This window comes from Plectropomus leopardus, chromosome 15, assembly GCF_008729295.1.
Source record: "Plectropomus leopardus isolate mb chromosome 15, YSFRI_Pleo_2.0, whole genome shotgun sequence".
Taxonomy (NCBI): domain Eukaryota; kingdom Metazoa; phylum Chordata; class Actinopteri; order Perciformes; family Serranidae; genus Plectropomus; species Plectropomus leopardus.
The window spans coordinates 16,728,330-16,748,161 of record NC_056477.1 but is presented as its reverse complement, the minus strand read 5'-3'; the positions used below and the strand labels follow the sequence as shown (position 1 = coordinate 16,748,161).

Genomic DNA, 19,832 nt, shown 5'->3' with positions numbered 1-19,832 from the left:
TTGTTATGAGTGCAACCCATTTACAATGCTTTCTGTCCTACTATCCAGCACACCCACACACATACCACCCAAAAAGTCATTAATTACTCTCCCTGTTTACCACTTTTATTTCCGTCACGCCAACACTGTTTCCTGTCAGGTGATCTGTCTCAGCCTTTCTTACCTCACGAGTCCTCAGCTGGAAGTTTTTCCCTTCATGGTAACAGTTGTAGGTCCTAAGCAGTGACAAGATGTCAGACCTAAATATGAAAAAAGACCACAAAGGGTAGATTAACATTCAGCTCTCACACAATGCAAACACTGATGAAATTAAATACATGTAATCATCATTGTGATTTTACTTTAATGTATACAATTACTGTGCAGTAAATGACCTAAAAGAACTTACTTTGGTATAAGTTTCTCTTCACTGAGCTTCACGTAGATTTGATGCTCACCCATTCTGACGAGAGTCCAGCTATGGCAGAAAAACATCAGACAAAAATAATAGTCATGACAAAAAGATTGTTTTATGTTTACAACATTGTTTTTAAAAGGTCCCATTGGTTAAACAGTCTGATTTACATGTCATATTTTATTATGAAGTAGGTAAAGGTGCTATGCAAATACTGTAAAAGTATCAAAACGCTCAATCTACAAAAAAAAGCACACAGTCCATGTTCAGAAACTGTGGCTTTAAATGAGCTGTCAGGATAATTGTGAAATTGTGATGTCACAAAGGAAGAAACTGCTGCTACGATGTCATTACAGCCATTCGCTGGCTGCAATGATGGTGCAGAGATGCTGAGAGCTCAGATGCAGAGGACCCGGAAACACTGACCAATCAGACAGTCTATTTTCATTCCGAAGTCATCAATTAGCTTTGCTTGGTCAGTGAGTTTGGCGTCAGGCACCGATGCCAAAAGCCACTTTTTGCAGTGGCATGATGCACTGGTGAATAACGTTAGTTTATAATGGGGCAGGAGGCCTCTTTTATGGCAGTATGATGCGCTGCCGTTTAGCTGTACACCTGTTACTGCAGTATGATGTGCCACTCGACAATGTGACTTTGAAACGCTGCAAGTAAGCTGGGAAGTCCTACAGGGCTGTCAGAAAGGATGGTCGTGGATCCAACAAACCCTGGACTTTCACCCAGGTGCCAGCTGTGCTTCCTATATGAATTTTGAGCCAAACCATGATGTTTTTTTTCCTAAATCTAACCATGTGCTTTTATTGCACAAGTGAATAAATGTTAATGTTTTATCAAAGTTGTAAAATACTTTGAAAATGACTATACATCTAACAGAGACTTCACGGTTTCCTGTGAAAACAGAAGTTAATTTTTTAAAAAATACACATTTAAAATGAATACCATTGAACAGGCATAATTTGTCATGCCATCCCAGAACGTCAGCAAACACAGGAGCATACCTTGTGTGTGATGTGTAGATGTAAACAGCACTGTACAAGCGACAATATTTGATGAGCTGGGGTGAGAATGTGTTTGATCAGAGCAGACTGGGCTTTTTGGAAGGGGGGCTTAAAGAGACAGGCACTAAAACCAAGTGTTTCAGACGGAGGGTGATTACAGGTATTCGGGCAGGCAGCATGAGAAAAGGTGTTTTCGGAACATTATAGAAAGTAAATATGTAGGCTACTAGCACAAACCCCAAATATAAGTATTGATCTGAAAATGAGCATAATATGGGACTTTAACTACAACTAATAACTCTATGTAATTGATGATTTTCATGTACAGATGACCTTAAATAATCTCTGAGAAAATTCCTTTGACCAGGTGTTTTTAAAAAGATGACAGACTACCAAATAGAAATATATAACAAAAATAATTCTTCTAAAATGTGTACATCAGTTTAATGTCCTGTCATGTTTCATTTTTAATTCAATTTGAGGATTGCAAACCTTTTAAAATCCGGTGGTAAAAGCATGGAGGGAGAATTAGGAGAAATCACATGGTGCTGTTGGCACAGAGCCACCAGAGTAACATGTTGTGGCATAGCCTGGAAAACACTGTCTGCTGTCTCATTCAAGGATAACTCCTGTTACTGTGGCAAGGCTCTTATAAACAGCTCCTAATAATGATAAAAAACACTACTCAGTTGTCTCTGTGGCACAATTTCTAAAGAAAACAACCAGCCTGCAACACAAGTCTTTACGTCCAATTTATGATGCACACTAAAAACAGAAGGACCCCTATTAATCACTGTGTCCTTCAGAGTGAAGTCTTTTCTGACAAGACAGAGGAATGGTGTCCCTGATCTCTGCATCCTGATTCCTGTGTCCTTATTCTTCAGAGGGAAAGTGCCATAGGGAATTTCCTGGTTTGGAAAGCCCAGTTCTGAGTATGCAGGGGGGAGGAGCAAGAGTATAAAACGGCAAACATGTGGCTCAGTTGCTCAGTGTCAGCGTTCAGCTCGTCTCCAGTATGAAGCTGTATCCTCAGTCAGCCTGCCAGCTTGCCTTCCTGAGTCTCTGCTGTTTGCTGATCACAGGTAAAAATTATCTTCTCTTATAATCTGTGTATTCTGTCATAAAATCCGGATTCAGTAAAAGTGGGGTTGTTGTTTTATATTGGCAAAGCTGTGCATGTGAACAAGCAGTAACTCAATCTCTGCTCGGGCTGCTCTGTATTGAGTTAACCTGTAATCCTGTTACTGTCTTTGTCCGTGCAGTGAGAGAGTCAGACAGCACGTTTGTCCCAGGAAGATGTTTGTGTCCAGAGACGCAACCAGGTGTCAGAGGGCAGCTGAAAGAGCTCACAGTCTACCCGAAAAGTGCCAGCTGCAACAAAGTCACAGTAATGTAAGTGCTAACCAGATCATGCAAGTATGCACATTCATGCACACACAAGTCCAGATGAGTGAACATGTGGGTTTATGTGTGTTTTTCAGAGTGACACTGAAGAGTAACAATAATGTAGTGTGTCTGAATCCAGAGGCACCGCTGGGCAAACAGATGACTCGCTGCTGGAATAGGTAAGACTTGATCAGTGAAACTTTGCTTAAACTAGTACAGACACACTCACTTAAGGCATGCACAGTCTGACTGAGTTTAGGGTTAATTTGCACACAACACCAGCAATATGCAATATTCCTTTAACACGACAGTAGCAGAATATTTGAGCAATGCTTGTTCACTCATTATAGAGCAGTTCCACCTGTCTTCATATTTCCCGTAAATCGCTGCCAACAGTATCTCATTGTTGCCAAGCCAGTTATTGTAGTGACACACCACCTGCTTGAATAGTTTTTACACCTTTTGTCAACATGTGAAAACAGAGTGGTAATTGGAACCCAAAATTGCTCCCATGCTTTCCTTTCTCAGTGTATAGGCCAACCATGTAATGCTAACATATTATTCTTCAGCTCAGACGCCAAAATAAAACATTATTGTCATAATTATTGTACATTTGTCAGTTCATACGTATAATGTTAATATTTCTAAAGTGATGTAGTTCAGATCACATGTATTTGAGCTGAGTTTCTATCAGGATGGGGAAGGGATAGCAGATGGCATGCAACCGAGGAGGGCCAGCAGCAGACCAGTGTTTGAGACCACAAACAGCAAAACCACATTATTTTTATGACAAGTCACGACATTTCCAACTTTGTTTGTTGCGACAAAACCGGGTATTTTAAGACAAACAACGTTTTCCTAACCCTAACGATGTGTTGGTTATGCTTAAACCAAACCACATTTTAACCACAGCATTGTTGCAACATAACATTGAAACATAAAGTTTCAACATATCTGCTACATATGACATGTACAATGTGGTTTGAAAAAAAGATGCAATGCCACAATTTATTCTGAAGATTAGGTTGGATTCTTCCATAAAAGCTATTCATGCCACAACAAACATCTATTAAATTGTATTCCACTTGACTCTGATTCGCACTACATCAATTCACAGCCAGGCTTAAGTTTTTACTTTTGTGTTTTCTAGAGCTCAAACGTTGGGTCGTGATGTGAAGCTGTGCCTGAGGAGGAGGAAGAAGGGGAGGGGTCAGCGCCAGCGCCAGCACCAGCGCCAGCGCCAGCGCTCTCGACAGAGAACCCGGGGGCACAACAAGAAAACCTCATCCTCTAACTCCCAATAGTCGACCAGCCTGAGAGATGATACAAAGCTACTGCACAGAGAGAAGCCTGTACATGCTGATTCTTGCCACACTGTGGACTCAAGGCCACCAGAGGCCGTTAAAAAAAACACGCTACTACTATGCTACTCTTTCTATAAACAGCTCAGACATTTCCCGGGTTATCAAGTCCCTAAACTTGTTGTCTGAGCGTAAATCTCTTTGCAGGCAAGCAGCAGGGGGCTTTACTTATTCTGTGCAAATGACTGGTGTGATGTTGAAATATGAGCCCTGGAGGCTTGTCATAAATGTTAACAGTTTCTGCTTTTAAACACTGTTAAATGGTCAATATATTGTCAAAGTGTAGTTCTGTGTATGCAGCTGGAAACTGAAGAGACTTAGCTGGTTATTTATTTTTTCATATGACCGTGAGCATTTTTTTGGGCATTGTTTTTGTAAATAAATATATAAGAACAAAAGTGTGGCCTTGTGTGCTATTCATTGTTAAAACTCTATTATCTTTAGAGCTGAATGATGGGAAAGACGATTACTTCCTTGGCAGGATATGAGAGGTCACCTTAGGTCACCTCGACTTTAGTTAATAAACTACAGGATGTGAGTCAGCAGCAGGCACAGAGAAAACATGTCTCACTTAAAACATCTGCACAAACATCTAAAAGCTAGAACATGAGCTAACTGTGGGTTGTGTCATAAATATCCATTTCCATGGTCAATCTAAAGAGGTCACCACTTGATGTAAGAGCATTTTCTGGGGGTGCTCTGTCACTGGTTATTGACTTTTATGGACTTCTGTTGCGCAACTGAGACATCAAGGTGATCAGGGCGTAGACTGGTGAGAGTGAGTTTTTTATGATCACTAGTAAACATGCTGTACACCAGCTGCGTGATTTCTTGTAAATCATGAGACAGGACAGACCCCATTAGATCCACAAGAGAACTCAAACAAATCCTCACACATAATGCATTTGCCTACTTTAGGCATGCACTGACACCAATCTGGGCAATGGAAAGTTAATACCTAAGGCTTGTGCTAACCTGTTTTGTTTTCCACCTAAAATACCTATTGGTGTCGATATGGGCTCTTGGAAAACTGATATGTGATCCTATTATTACTTCATGCTCGACAGCACAAAGTGGTAAAATGGAAAGTGAAAGTAAACTGCTCAACAAAGTGGACTTTGTCCCAGGTTTGGCCAGTTTAAGGGACTTTTTCATCTATTATTGACTATAATGCAATTAGCTGCTCCTTTGAAGTCAAATATTCCACAGTGATAGTCAGGTCAGACAGGACACCAACAGAGAGGATCTGTTAACAGTCAAGATAACTGTCTTGTTAGTGTTACTGTCTTGTGATCATCAGAAGCCTCCTTAAAATCCAATCCACACCTAAGTGACAGCTGTTAGTTTGCAGATTAAGATGTTAGTCATCAAATCTAGACCATTAGCTTATTACATTTGCTGCATAGTTTGATCTTAAACTAGCATATCAGTGATTACAAATTTGCTTTATCTAAAACAAATACAATATTAAAGTATCCTTAAAGGTCCAGTGTGTAGGATATAGTGGCATCTAGCAGTGAGGTTGCAGAACTCAAACTTCTCCCATGTGCCAAGCGTGTAGGGGAACTACAGTGGTTGCATGAAAACCGTGAAAAAGTGAATGGCCCTTTCCAGAGCCTTTGTGTGAGCAATTACAGAAACAACATGGTTGACTTCGTGGAAGAGGAGCCACTCCATATGTAGACATAAACAGCTTAACAAAGTCAGCCAAAACACAACGATTTTTATTTTCAGGTCATTTAATTATATGCAGTTTCTGCGACTATAGATGCTCCTAATTCCTACACACTGCATGCATATATAATAATAATAATGCATCAACAATTACATAAATACTAGAATACACTAAACAGAGAGAGATGCTATTTGCTGCCTTATCAATAGGCCTACTTGTTGGGCATATTTTGATAAAATAAATCTTTGCTTAAGTAGAATTTGGCATGCAGGACTTGTATTTGAGTATTTTTACACTGTGGTATTGCTACTTTTATTTAAGGAACTCAATACTAGTACCCGGGATCGGATGGGATTTTTGAAACTGATACAGATTTTAGAACAGGGAAATCCACTGATTACTGATTTTGCAGTGGATATAGTGACTTTTTGAGCCTGAACAAAAAGAGACATTTTATGTGGTTTGTGCACAGGTTTTGCACCAATGTGACTTAACGATTTCACACAAACTTTAGATTTGGTTAACATTTTCCACACCACACCACACATAGCTTCCACTGAATGTGCAAATCATTCAACTCCAGTTGCAAATTATTGATTACCATCCTTTTTTTTTATATACTTTTATTGTTTAGTTTTTTTCTGTGTTACTGTGTACTGGTGTTGTAATCAGGGGTAGTAGATTGTGTTTTGTTGTATTTGAAGAAAGGTTGAATGTCTATAAGGTAACATGATTTAGTTTGCAATATACATCTGGTCTTTGTTCTGACAACTGGGGGTTTTTGGTTTTGTGTTGACAGAATTTGGTAAATTTGGCAATTATTAAAACCAACTTGTTTTTTATGTTGCTTATTTAGTAGTTTTGAGAAATACAAACATATGTACCAGCATAAACAAAATAAGTATACAAAAAATAGGTACACGTGTATACTTGCCCACAAACTTTTGCATGATGGTCTAATACTTTGAACAGAACCAAAAAAAAGGAAAAGATGGTATTGTGACCTAAAATAAATCTAACCTCACCTAACTAAAATCCTAGACTTACAGCACTCCAGTTCCCTGATCCTGAGGACCCCCTCATCCTCATCAACTTTCCCATATCCTCCAAGGTCACAAGAACAATCTTCAGGAAAAAAAATCAGCAGTTTATAAAGAGTAGAAAGGGAACTGAAATGCCTTGTTATGAATACCAGAACATCTTATCTTAGATCTCCCCTACCTACTGTTTGTTACGGACTGACACTGACAGTTCAACACTCTCATGAAGGGTATCTAAAATACCGATCTCTGACTGCAGACTGCAGTATGTGTGTGTATGCATATCATGTATATATATGTACAAATATATAACATCGGATCGTCGCCTGTATTGTATTATAAAATATTATATTATACATCACTATATATATATATATATATATATATATATATATATATACCATTATTATTATTCTATCATTATTATTATATTATATTATACATAACATTGGTCATCAGACATAAAATGTCAAGCGCTAATGTCATGATGCTGATACTATTATTAATATTAATATTATGGATATTATTACTACTATTATTAATACTATCACTACTATTATGTGTGCGATGTCTTCAAACTGATGTTATAACCATTATTAGTATTATATGTACACCTCTACATATTCCCCTTATTCTGCTGTCATCATTACCATGCTCATGTGTATCCTTACCATCATCAGATTGCACCTTACCACTGCATTTGCACTACCTCAGTACTCTTTTGCACTACCTCAGCATTCTATTTATTCTATTTTTATATATTTATGTTTATTTCTATCTTCTATTATTCTTCTTATTTTTCTGTGTATGTCTCTGTATGTCTTACGTGCCAAGCTGCTGTGACAATTAAATTTCCCTCCGGGGATCAATAAAGTCGTCTAAGTCTAAGTCTAAGTTTCTACAATCATGATGTGCTATGGTGCTGCCATCTGTGTCTAAAGCAGGGGCGTCCAAGCTTTTTTGAATGGGGCCCAGTTTAGATGATATGAAAAGACGTGGGGGCCAGTTGCTTCTCACATTATATAGTTATTATATCGTTATATATGAAAAATAGCACATACAGATTAAACAAAAACACCTCTTCCATTGAAAAAGTATTCAACTCACCATTACCCCTGAAACAGTGGCCCTCGCTGTCGATGCTGTTATACTTCTTTCTTCATTTGTTTGCTTTATCTTTTTTTTCTTTTTTCATAAAAACACATTAGTTCTGCTGGTTTAGCTCCTACTTGATGCTACACAGTTATGGCTACAATTGTATGATAGTCCTGCCATGAGCCTAAAAAAATGGAAAGAATGCAAAAAGATCTTGCTTGATTAACCAATATTAACATTTTGTATATTTTGAAAGATTAGCCAAGGACAATTTAAAATCCGTCTGAGGGCCATGACTGGGCTTCAGGCCAAACTTTGGTCTAAAGAATTTGGTACACTGAACTTCACCAGTACTACAATACAATTTTTATTCAGTCTAAATTGTTGTACTAGGTATTTATACTGGGGGGTTATATTAACACCTGCTATATGTTTATTGTCTGAGTTTGTTTTGCACTATATGTTGAGCCACACCGATTGTCATAACAATCAATTAAGTTTTCTGAATCTGAAGTGTAGTATTTACTCCAAAGCTTTATGGAGTTGTTGGCAGGGATTTCCTGAGATGATCAATTTATTGTAGCACATTGTTTAGTCATATGATAAACAATTATTCAATGCAAATTCTGGTCCACTTTTGATACATTAAATGATTTTATACTGAACCATTCACGCAACTTTAACCTTGTTCAAGCTGTTCATAGATGTTATTCTAAAAAGCAAATTATGGGTAGATATTTCCCATACAAGAATAGCCTCTGGTACACAGGAAGTGATTCTTTTGCATTTCCTGCAGCTGAAACAGAAGTTTCTTAGGGACAAAATAGAAGAAGAAAAAAATGCTTGCATGAGCAGTGACAGTCACCACAAAAACCAGGAAACAGAGACTGGTCAGCAGTGACCACAACACAGTCTGATTGGGAAGTGATCTCTTGCAGGAGAGGTGCAGATTCAGCTAAACAATGAACACTGAAAGAGATTTATGTCTCACTGCACCTCCTCTAATGGACTTCTTCATCATCTGAAGAAAATGTTAATGACTGAGGCAATAGCAGCACCTATCAGCTCTCCATTCTCCATCTAATGACCTATGCCCACCTCCACTTTCATCCTAGGAACCTGCTGACAAAGTAAGTGCATAATGGGATGGTCAGTCTATCTCTTATGCATATTTATACAGAATAATGGATGTATAAATATTCTATTACTTAAAGGATTCCAGTCTGTCACTATTATTATGAATTATTCATCCACTGCACATGGCTGTACAGGAAATGGACCAAAAGCTTAGAGCTGTGCAAAGAAAATAGAGGTCATTCTGATCCTCACATTTCGGTGAATTTACATGATCTCTCTCCAAGCTTCTATTTCTTTTGTGACTAAATCGTGTGTGAAACCTCCTTCGGTGGACAAAGAACCTTCATTGCAGGTCTGCTAATTGGTTTGATCATCGCGAGATTCGTATCCAATTATCGCACCTTGTCTGGCAGCTGCGCCCGGAGACAATCCCATTCCCATGCGTAAAATGTCCAAGACAGCTCCAAGTACGCACATTAAAAAAAAAAACCTTTCCACAAATGCCTGCATTTAAAGCCAAACACAATAACTGTAAGGAGACAAACAGTATATCAACAAATCACTTTCTTAAGGTGGACCTATTTCCATTGCAGCTCGTACTATGAAGAGCGTGCAATTTTGTGTAGCGTAGTACAGATTAAAAATGACGAAAATTAAAGTTTATCACGCTAGTTTCCAATGAATTAACATCATTAAAAGGAAAAGAAAACAATTTAAATCGTTAGAAACCTGCAACTAACTTCAGCATGTCTCTTGCCACCGGGGTATTATGTTTTTTCAGGGTTAAACCGCAAGAGCACATCGGTAAAGTTTCCCCCCTCGTGATGTATTTAAATTTCCTGCAGTAAATTTGATCAGTTTCTCACCATAGCAGACTGCGTCCTCTGTCCTCTTCCGTATATCCACCAGCGATGTATCACGCTTATCGTGTTCATGCCTCGCCGGCTGTGCGGTATTCAGAGCTGGAAGATAAAACTGACAACAGGATGCCCAATAGAAGGCCACACTCATCCGACTAAGCCAATCAGCGTTGAGCGTGGGCGGGGTGAGAAGAGTCGAGGTTGCACACCTCTCTCTCCTCCTGATGAAGGTGCTTCTCTCTGCCTCATCAGTCTCAGACATCAGTTTCAACTTTTTTCCCCCATTTTTTTCTTAAGTTTGACCTATATAGGAGTTGTAAACTTGGGAAAAGGTTGGAGGTTACATTACATTTGTGTGTTTTATTTAAAAATCACTACAAATATGTTCATTTGATAGCTATAATCGATTAATGGAAATGCATTTTTCTTACTGTGCACAGCAGACAACTGTGAGTTGGCTACAAAAAATATCATGAATGAAAAACACACGTCTTGTGTTTTGCAACCTAATTATAGTCATAGGATAGTTTTTTCCAATATTTGTCATTTATGATTGTAAATTTAATCTTTAGGTGTTGGGCTGTTGGTTGGAACAAAAGAAGCAACCCGAAGACACTACTTTGGGCAATTTTTTTCTTCCTATAGACTAGAGGATTTATCGACTAATTGTGAAAGTAATCAGCAGATTAATAATCAAAATAACTGTTGGCTGCAGCCTTTAGGATAAACTGGTGAAGGATTTGATTGACCCACCTATCTTATTTTGTGTAAGTTCTGATTTCAGTTGTTTTTTGTGCTTTCATTCAATATTATGCTTGAATTTTATGAAGATGACCTATTTATGTTGCTTTTAAAAAAAAATAATTGTGGTTTTTACATCATTTTACATTTTTTCCCCTTCTTTTTTTTTAAATATTTAGAAAATCCAATTTTTGATTTCCACCACACCTACACATTAAAACGGTTTTATTTCCCTTTTATATTTTTTTTATATCTATTTATATAATATGTAAATAAACTTAATCTTAATATTTGTACAAGTGTGCAATGTGTATTCTGTTTGACTGATTAAAACCAAAGCCTTTACATAAGCAACAATACAATGAACAAATTCCCCTCATTCTTTTTTCTTTTAACAAGTACAATGACAAGAAAATTGAATTCCAGCCATCATTAAAGCACCTATCCTGTTTTTTCCAGCTCAGCAGTAAAGGAAGACGTCTCTGTGACCTGTAAAGATTTATTTCCCCCATCCTGTTTTTGAGCCTGGATCTGCCATCTAGGAAACTATTGTAGGGTGGAAACACAAACTGTAGGAAGTCTCCCTCTCTCTGTCTGAATAGGATTTATGATTTAAAATGTACAGAGGAAGCTCGTTGTTCCAGCAGCTGAACTTCCTCTGAAGAGAACAGCTCATTCTGAAGGATGTGACAAAGTTGGTGGAAGCAGACTGGAAATACTGACGCTCTCTTCCTCTCCAGTATTGGGTCACTCAGTTCCTAATTGACTAGAGATCATTGTGAGGATGATAATACAGCCCTGATTATCTGCCTCAGCAAACTCCAGACAAAGACTCCCTGTTCTCCCCACAAAAACCAGAACATCTCATCTCTCCTGACTGGATTCACATATCACGGCTTTGATATATTGTGTAAAAAAAACATGTTTAAAATGTTGAAGGAATGTATGACACTGTGTAGCTGCAGGGCATGCAATCTGTGTCAGATATGGAGAATAACCCAGTTGTTTAACCGTCAGTGTGTTTTCAGGTGCCTGCTGTCTGGCCCCCACTCTCAGTGAGGTGCTTTCTGATGAATGAGGCTCTCTGCGTTTATTGATTCTCCCCTTAGCTTTGATGCTGCAGAGAGATTGCCTCTTAAGGCTACATTGAGTTATATATCTACAATTCAGTGAACAAAGGACTGTGGAATACAGTGTGTGTACAGTGTGTGAGTCTGTGTGTGTTTGTGTGTTGACAGAGCAAAACAGTATTGATTTATGACCTGAACAAAAGAGGAACGTCTGTATGGAGAATTGTATCCTTTGTAGCATGATAAAACAAAAGAAAAACAAATACAGGCTTTTCATTCCTGCTTTTGTATCACAAATATGATAATTTCAAGGTGATTTATGGAGCTTGGGTCTGATTCACACACCCTGTTAATATTATCAATGCACAGTGTATGACATATTGTTAATGCATGAATAATTATGTTTGGTTTAGTGATGTGTTTTGGTGAAACGCAGGTCCATGGCAGCACTCTGGTGGGTGATCTGATGTTTTTCTCATCACCATAATAACGTGAGCCCTCCTCCCAAGAGCTCCGTCTCCATGGTCACCGCTTGCACACGACAAACACACAATGAGGAGACTTGAATGTGACCAACACACGCACCTGCACGAGCTCTAATGCCTGCTAGACACATTTTTTCTAACGCTGAATGAATATAACAGTTGATCTAATTTATTATCTCATGAATAATGTATGCTGCAGTAACTGGATTGGATTGGCATCAACATCTTTCCTTCAATCAGTGCTGGCTTTGCAAAAATCAGACTAAAAGCCACGTGTTCATGTAGGTGCAAATGGTTTAATTTCTTTGGATTTGTACATCTGAAGATGAAAGTGTTAAAAATTCTTCATTTTGTGCAAAAGTTCAATTAAAAAAATACAAATCAGCAGAACATTTAATAAAAAATCTAATAATCTTCATATTTTAGTTGTTTAATTGCATAAAATATACAATAAACACACAAATATGCTCAAAAGTCTTTTCTTTTAGCTGGTGTCAGGCTGTTTATAATGTTTTTTTCAGCTGAAAGTCCATTCCAGTGTAACACCAGCTAGTTGCACTCAGTCAGTATGAGCACACATGCTTTCCTTTGTGTGATATCAGTGAGGAGCTCAGTCTGAGCGCAGACAGACGTTCAGTCAGTAATCATAGGCGCAGTGTCTGAGGTGGTGTCTGGCTCCGGCTCACTGTAGACATCCATCTCCTCCATCTCTCTCTCCACAGGCTCCTCCCTATTTCTTAAGCATATCCTCTCTTTCCACCTCCTCCTCTCCCTGTCTGTGCCTTTAGGTGCTGCTGTCTGCTCCAGCTCCAGCATGGCCTGGACGCTCTCTCCTCTCTCTCCCGCACCAAGGCAACGGCCTCTGGTTGAGAGAGCCAGTCCCCCACCTCTCCTTCCGGTCGCCAGGTGGAAGAATGAAGCGGTGCTGTTTGAGGCTGTCCCTTCTGTCACACAGACAGTGGTTGGACCTTGATCACTATGGCTCTCCTGTGGACTTTTAGGAGATATGATCTTTGTTTTCTTGCTTAGTATGAAGTTGAAAAAGGCTGTCACCAGAAGCATGGTGCCTGAAAGCAGAAAATATGTTCTAATTTTTCTCAGAGGGCACTTTACGATGTCACAGAAGAATACACACAGCTAGAAATAATAAAATTGAATAATGGCTGAATTCCATTTAGCTGCTTCGGTTTCAGGGTCCTCACATTGTAATTGCTGGCTCACTCTGTCATGGTTTACTGGGACACATACATAGAATGCAGCCATCATTAATGTTATTAGCTGCACAGCCCTGTCTCCTAGAAATTATGTTTATATATGACTAATTTGAAACATAAAACACATTTTGAAGGAAATGTAACACTGAGAACATAATGAGGAAATGTTGCTATAACGTAACAAGTCACAAAAATATTGATACTAAACAAATTAGTTTATTAAATGTTCACTGACAATGTATTTCAGCTTGTTTTTTTTAAGATTTAACGGAAATTCCAATCTTTTCCGAATCACTTTAAGACAGGTATCTAGACACGAACCAGAAGTTCAGGTGTCAAGGTCCTGCACTTTTTATGCCCACCATCCTCCCCAGCCATCTTCTTCCAAAGCCTATGCGCTAAATGAGTGTAGTGTTTTGTTACCTAAAAGAAATGTTGTCTCTATGTAATTTATAGGAGGTTGCAGCTACATATGTGTGAAAGTGTCTGCTGCTGAAAAGTGCAGTAAACTGTCCTGTTATTATCTGTATAAGTGTAATATCTGCCAGCATTATGTTACCTGGGATAATTGCATGCCACACCAACACAGGGTGCAAGAAGCAGACCACTGACATGATGGAGTAATAGAGGAACTTATGGAAACCTCCAATGCGAGCCATCTTCCCCCACAACACAAACAGCTGCCAGTCTGGAGGACAACTACACAGGAAGACGAAGAGAGGGACTGAGGCAGCAACAGGGACTGAAAAGTCATGTTCTTACAATGTTAGATTCTTTTAATGGAAAATATAGTTAAATATGTGAATGCTGATATGGGACATATTGTATATCCCCATGCATGGCATGTCAACTGCAGTGTGCCAAAAATACCAGGATGTTCTGCTGCATCCAGTTGCATTTTGCAGTGTGCAAACCAGCATGTTTTTCTGGCTAATTTGACCCACAAATCCTTCCAATCCATCCTTTGCACAGCATGCGATATGTCACATTGGCTGAGTCACAGACAGATGACAGCTCAGCTGACTGAAGCAGGAATAACGGATAACAGTGCATTCAAGTTACTGATATAACAATAATAATAACCATAAGAATATCAGTTATTTCAGTGAAGAAAACTATAATAAAGATGACCAACTAAAATGTACATAACTATGAAAATAACAAAGAAATAAGGAATGTGAAAAATAAGAACAGAGAAATGTTACTGTTGTGAATATAATGCTGCATGTTAAAATCTACAGTGTATGCAGTTTGTACTTTAAAGTTTCGACTATATACACTGCAGAGTGACAGCAGCAAAGCTTCACGGGCTGACCTCCATCTTAATGTTTTGTTTTTTGTTTTTTTCACTAAGGTAATGAATATGAGAGGGCCAAAGCTTGGGATATAATTATATGTTGAAGTAGTATGTCAAGTCTGTGCATACTGCATGCAACAGTACAGACTTTGTAAGGCCAGCTGCATTACACACGAAAAGTTTTTTGATTTTTAGTATGCAATACGAAATGCAGCTTTAGTGACGGACTGATAAAATTGAGAATTCATATTCAGATTTAGGTTTTTTGACCTGCTTTGCACTGTTCGTAGTTGGTTAAACCAGCTCATAGATTTTTTTCTGGATGTGTTTTCCTTCTTTGTATTCATGCCAAAGTGTCCATGAAAAATATGAATGTTACAGCAGAGTTACTCACGGCAGACACATGAACAGAAGCGTGTCCAGGAAATAGGCCAGCTCAAATATCATGATGCCAACAGATGACACTCTGAGGAGAGAAATGTTTAAAGCCTGATGAAACTGATACACTCTCAGGGATGAAATCAGTAAACAGTTTCCAAAGTATGTAAACTTGATCTAAATATGTCAGCCTTTGTGTATTTTATCTCAGGCTGTGGAAGAAGATCACATTTTCTAAATTGATGCTTGGGACTTGGCATCTCTAAGTTTTTTTCTTGTTACTGTTTCTTGTTAGATTACTGTATATGGTCCGTCTCTATTTTCTGTTTTATTGTCTGATAACCCTTTAATCCAGTGAACCAGAAAAATGTCTCCAGACCAACCATCTCTGTACGCTGCCCTCTCTCTAAAGAGTTATTGCTGAGTTGTGTGTTTCTGTGTGTGTGTGTGTGTGTGTGTGCGTGCGTGCGTGCGTGCGTGCGTGCGTGCGTGCAGCGTGCGCATGAGTGCAGCATTTATCTGCGTGTGTGTACTAAAGGAATAAACAGTCATGCATTTCTGGTTCATTTCTGGTTTCCTCAAGGAGATGTTGTCCTGCAGCTATGTGGGAGTTTGGCTGTGAGCCACAGAGATAATTCGAAGTTGCATTGAAGCAGTACTCTCCTTTCTGCCCTCTGTACCTCGCTTCATCCCTCTGACTCCTTCCCAGCATCGCCTTGCAAGTGTGTGTATCTGATTAATTATGAAGGCGGGCACAGTATTGTAATTGTTAAGAGCCATCAAGCCACACATTCTTTGCCATATTAAAATCCAGGCCGTGTATTTATAACTCAGTTTTTGTAACAGTTTAGTCTCAGGTAGGCCAGAGTCAGAAGTGCTTTGGTAGGTTTAAATTCATGACGTATATTATGAGGTGGATTACAAACCCTAAGCACTTACACCAGGTAGATGCCAAGGCTGTTGAATTCTCCCTGTTGCAGGGTCTCCACTCCCACAGCACACAGCACTGAAAAAGAGACAGGAAGTTCATTTTTATTCTGAGAGTTACCATTGAGCCCATTTTGTCCACCAGATGTCAGACTTAGTTCGTGATTTTCTTCAAAAGAAGGCAGCGCTGCAGAGTGGAGGGTCAACCGGTTTTACTTTACCTTGGGTGATTAAATGTAACTGTCATTATTTGTGCTGTGCTGCTTCTAATGTTCTTTTGCATTTTTAAAATGTGTCTGCCATATTGTTTTCAAGATAATCATCCCTGTCTTCTCACAGCAGTGATGTTTGAGGTACTTGTGCTGACTGAAAACCTTTTTCTCCTTGTCCTTCAGCATTTATGTTACCCTGAAGTGATCCAACCTGAACTCATGGTTTATAACACAGGGGGTACTATTGAACTGATGATATATACTGTATGTTATATAAAGATATTTAAAGAACACTTAAATTGGTAATTGTTGTAATTGTTTCCGCCATGGTAACAAAATGTTGATAATCACTTGCTCATGCTTGTAATTACCGTATCACTGCCAGCAGGTAGTTTTATGAGTGGGTACTTAATACATCACAGAACCACTGCCTGAGAATCATGACATTTAAAAAAGGTCATCAACAGATTCTCAACATGGTATGCTGATAGCCCTTCCTTATGAATAATAGCTTAAAGGAATAGTAATTCTTCTATTCCTCATCTACATTTATTCTGTGTTAATGAAAGCACCAACTTTTTGTAAAACCAGATCCTGGGCTGCACTTGAAAGTTGTTGAATCATTCCTCTTTGTCTGTAAGATCAACTAAAGCAGAATGCTGAATCTTCTCTGCTGTTGTCCTTAACCTTAGACTTCAGAAATTCTCCTTAACAGATCAGTAAAGGGATTTCATTTGATAAATTTATACTTCTGCTACCACCGGCTTCATAATATTTTAAAGGAATAGTTTGAACTTAGGGAAATACGCTTACTCTGAATGCAATCTTCCTAAGAGTTAGATGAGAAGGTTACTATTTTAATGTTTGTAAGATACATATGTAGCTGCCACCTGCAACCAGCAAGCTTACCTTAGCTTAGCACAAAGACTGGGAACAGGTAGAAACAGCTTGCCTGGCTCTGTCCAAAGGTTACAAAATCCGCCTATCAGCACCTCTCAAGATCACGAATTCACACGTTATATCTCGTCTTATCTTGTCAATAACATATTGTGGTTTTATGAGATTATATACCGGAGTATTTCTTTCCAGCTTGAGGTTGCCAGACAACCAGCATATGTTAGTAAACTTTAGATGTACTTTTGAACAGACTGGGGCAAACTGTTCTCCTCTATTTCCAGTCTGTATTGAAAGCTAAAAAGCTGCTGGCTCTAATTAACAGACAGTTATAAGAGGGGTATCAGTCCTCTAATTTAACTCTCAACAAGAAACAATTGTAGATTCCCAAACACCACAACACATTTGAACACGTGGAATGATATAAAATTAGATGACAACAAAGTCTAAAAAAATATAAAGAAAGGCCTGTTTTGCTAATTAATCTTTTCCCTGGGAGGTATAAAAGAGGTAAGTATGGTTAAGTGGTGATCGCCACTAAACACATGGAAACAATTTCGCTGGCTTACCAGAGATAGAATCTGCACCAGAGGGAAATCAGGGGAATGTGGATAAATAGTTTCTGGTAGTTTATAGAGTGTGAGAGGAATTAACGCTGCATATAGACCGGCTGGATATTAACATGTATGTGCTCCCGGCATGTATGTCTGTCTACAGAACACACAAGGAGGCAGACAAGCAGGCACAGACATGTAGTCATGTGAACACACAGCAAAAGGGATGGAGGCACATGTAGACATCATAAACATACATACACACATAGAGATAAAACATAGAAAGTGCTTGTAGGTGTGAATATATAACAGCTTGTGATCATATAAGCCCTGTAACCCAGCTGAATACAGAGACTTGGTTTTGGTATGATTTGAGGCACATGTCTCTTAGTAAATGCTCAGTGTCTGCAGCTGTTTGAATTTAAGTGGAGGGGGTCCCATATTTTTTTGATGGAGGCAGCAACCAGAGAGCTATTTCCCCCGTGATGATTTAATGTGGGCTAAGAGAGCTGCATGCAATCTGTCCCTGCAGTGTGCCCAAAGACAACTGAGGAGGGGCCATAATAGCAAGGTTATGTATGATCAAGTACATCTTTATGTGCTCCATTTATCATCAATGACATGGTGTGGTGTCCTTTGCAGCCAAGAGTACAGTTGGCCAACATCCCCATCTAACCTTCCAACAATCTGGGTTTATGTCATCTCACCCCAAATCAAAAATATATATTATTCCTCTTACCTGTAGCTGAGTGCTATTTTATCAGTCTAGATAGTACTGGTATAAGTTTCTGTGTGCTAGAGATATTGTCTGTAGAGATGTCTGACTTCTCTCCAAGATAATGGAACTAGATGGCACTCAGTTTCATGTAGGAGCTATTTTTTTTTCTATTGACCTATACCTACTAACCATCATCGTGCAGACGGAAGCGTGCATCTAGCCTACTGCTAGCTCACCTAGCACCACTGAGCTAGCTAATGTTGCAGCTCAGCCTGGACCCCCAGGAGGTGAACCGGACTTTGAAGCCAATTTGACAGAGGCCAAATGGTGCAATTACAACTCTGTCACAGGATGCCATTGGTCCCAAATAGATGCTTCCCATAGAGGATTCACTTTCATGATTTGATCCATTTGGTCTGATAACATTTTTAAAGTCTAGAAGATCATTTATCCCCATTCAAGTTAGCAGAGGGCTAAACCGGAAGTAGCCAACTTGGCTAGTAAAGTCTTGAGTGCACTTGCTCTATGGGCCAAATGATGTGGAAGATCTTGGTAATTGTACACCGGGGAAGTCCTTTTTTTTCATTTTCATGCACCACTGAGACACTTTCAATGGAACTGAATGGGGCCCTGCCTCTAACGTTCTATCCAGTTCTCTTTATACATCTATGTCTCAGCAGGGAAGGACACCATTGATGATTACATCTCACATTGTGAGCACGAGTTTCTCGTCCATGAGTATATGCACACCTCCTTCTTTGCTATGATATGGTTGGTGTGTGTAGTTCCGTAGAAAGAAAATATTTTCTACATGAAACTGCTCACAACATGGTCTGTGGATTATCTTGAGCAACCAGGTCCTGATTTCTGGAAAGAGACATTGATGTTGAGTTTTTCAAATGTATTGTTTTTGGCGCTTTGAGCACCACATGCCAAGTACCATCTAGTTCCATTATATTCGAGAGAAGGCAGTCATCTCGATGGACGACATCTCCAACACTCAACAACTTAAAACTAGATTGATAAATAGCACTACAGGTAAGATGAAAAATATCTGTTTTTGATTTTGGGGTGAACTGTCCCTTTAAAAAATCTAGATTAATATTTTCAGTTCAGACAGGTATCAGCTTTAACAACAGGATGCACACTATAACTTTTTGTACTTATTTTCTATTTTTTTTTTTATTTTAAATTTTATAACAGCACAACTACAGAAATCAGTGAGAGGACCTGGAATCTGTTGAGCATCTGTTAGTGTATGCAAAGAACAAAACTATGCCCAGACGGAAACAATAAGTAATACACAAGAGTCTGATTTTAATCTTGTTATAGATTTCTGTTTGTTTTTAATACATATCTTACCTGTTGCTGTGGAAACACCAAGGATCCTGCAGGCAAGCTCCACTACAATCCACCAAACACTAGCTGAATTCCCCAT

At 38.8% G+C, this 19,832-nt stretch overlaps 3 protein-coding genes and 1 long non-coding RNA gene across 4 annotated transcripts in view; 2 read left to right on the top strand and 2 right to left on the bottom strand.

Annotated features, from left to right (window-relative positions):
* rassf4a (Ras association domain family member 4a) overlaps positions 1-9,990 on the bottom strand; it is a 24,928-nt gene extending 14,938 nt beyond the window's left edge. Inside the window, exons 1-3 of the mRNA XM_042502186.1 lie at positions 9,911-9,990; positions 389-457; positions 164-239 (exon numbers count right to left, since the gene is read on the bottom strand). Of these exons, the coding sequence (XP_042358120.1) occupies positions 164-239; positions 389-441 (129 nt within the window). The 5' untranslated portion in view covers positions 442-457; positions 9,911-9,990. The remainder of the gene's footprint in view (positions 1-163; positions 240-388; positions 458-9,910) is intronic.
* Positions 2,408-4,549, top strand: LOC121954589 (C-X-C motif chemokine 10-like). Its single transcript, XM_042502188.1, has 4 exons — positions 2,408-2,492; positions 2,673-2,802; positions 2,892-2,975; positions 3,947-4,549. Exons 1-4 carry the CDS (start codon positions 2,426-2,428, stop codon positions 4,098-4,100), a joined length of 435 nt encoding a protein of 144 aa, XP_042358122.1. The 5' UTR covers positions 2,408-2,425; the 3' UTR covers positions 4,101-4,549.
* LOC121954591 lies at positions 8,903-13,133 on the top strand. The gene is made up of 2 exons (XR_006106578.1): positions 8,903-9,097; positions 12,989-13,133. It is a non-coding gene; the product is annotated as an uncharacterized LOC121954591 (long non-coding RNA).
* tmem72 (transmembrane protein 72) lies at positions 12,711-19,832 on the bottom strand. The gene is made up of 5 exons (XM_042502187.1): positions 19,757-19,832; positions 16,029-16,095; positions 15,106-15,177; positions 13,974-14,113; positions 12,711-13,267 (listed from the first exon to the last, which is right to left on the bottom strand). The coding sequence occupies exons 1-5, from the start codon at positions 19,830-19,832 to the stop codon at positions 12,834-12,836; spliced, it is 789 nt and encodes a 262-aa protein (XP_042358121.1). The 3' UTR covers positions 12,711-12,833.

Coding starts and splice junctions, on each gene's coding strand:
- LOC121954589 (XM_042502188.1), top strand. CDS start 2,426: ATGAAGCTGTATCCTCAGTCAGCCTGCCAGCTTGCCTTCCTGAGTCTC. Junction 2,493..2,672: donor CTGCTGTTTGCTGATCACAG/GTAAAAATTATC, acceptor TTGTCCGTGCAG/TGAGAGAGTCAGACAGCACG. Junction 2,803..2,891: donor TGCAACAAAGTCACAGTAAT/GTAAGTGCTAAC, acceptor TGTGTTTTTCAG/AGTGACACTGAAGAGTAACA.
- tmem72 (XM_042502187.1), bottom strand. CDS start 19,832: ATGGGGAATTCAGCTAGTGTTTGGTGGATTGTAGTGGAGCTTGCCTGC. Junction 14,114..15,105: donor CTTCTGTTCATGTGTCTGCC/GTGAGTAACTCT, acceptor CTTCCTGTGTAG/TTGTCCTCCAGACTGGCAGC. Junction 13,268..13,973: donor GTGGCATGCAATTATCCCAG/GTAACATAATGC, acceptor TTCTGCTTTCAG/GCACCATGCTTCTGGTGACA.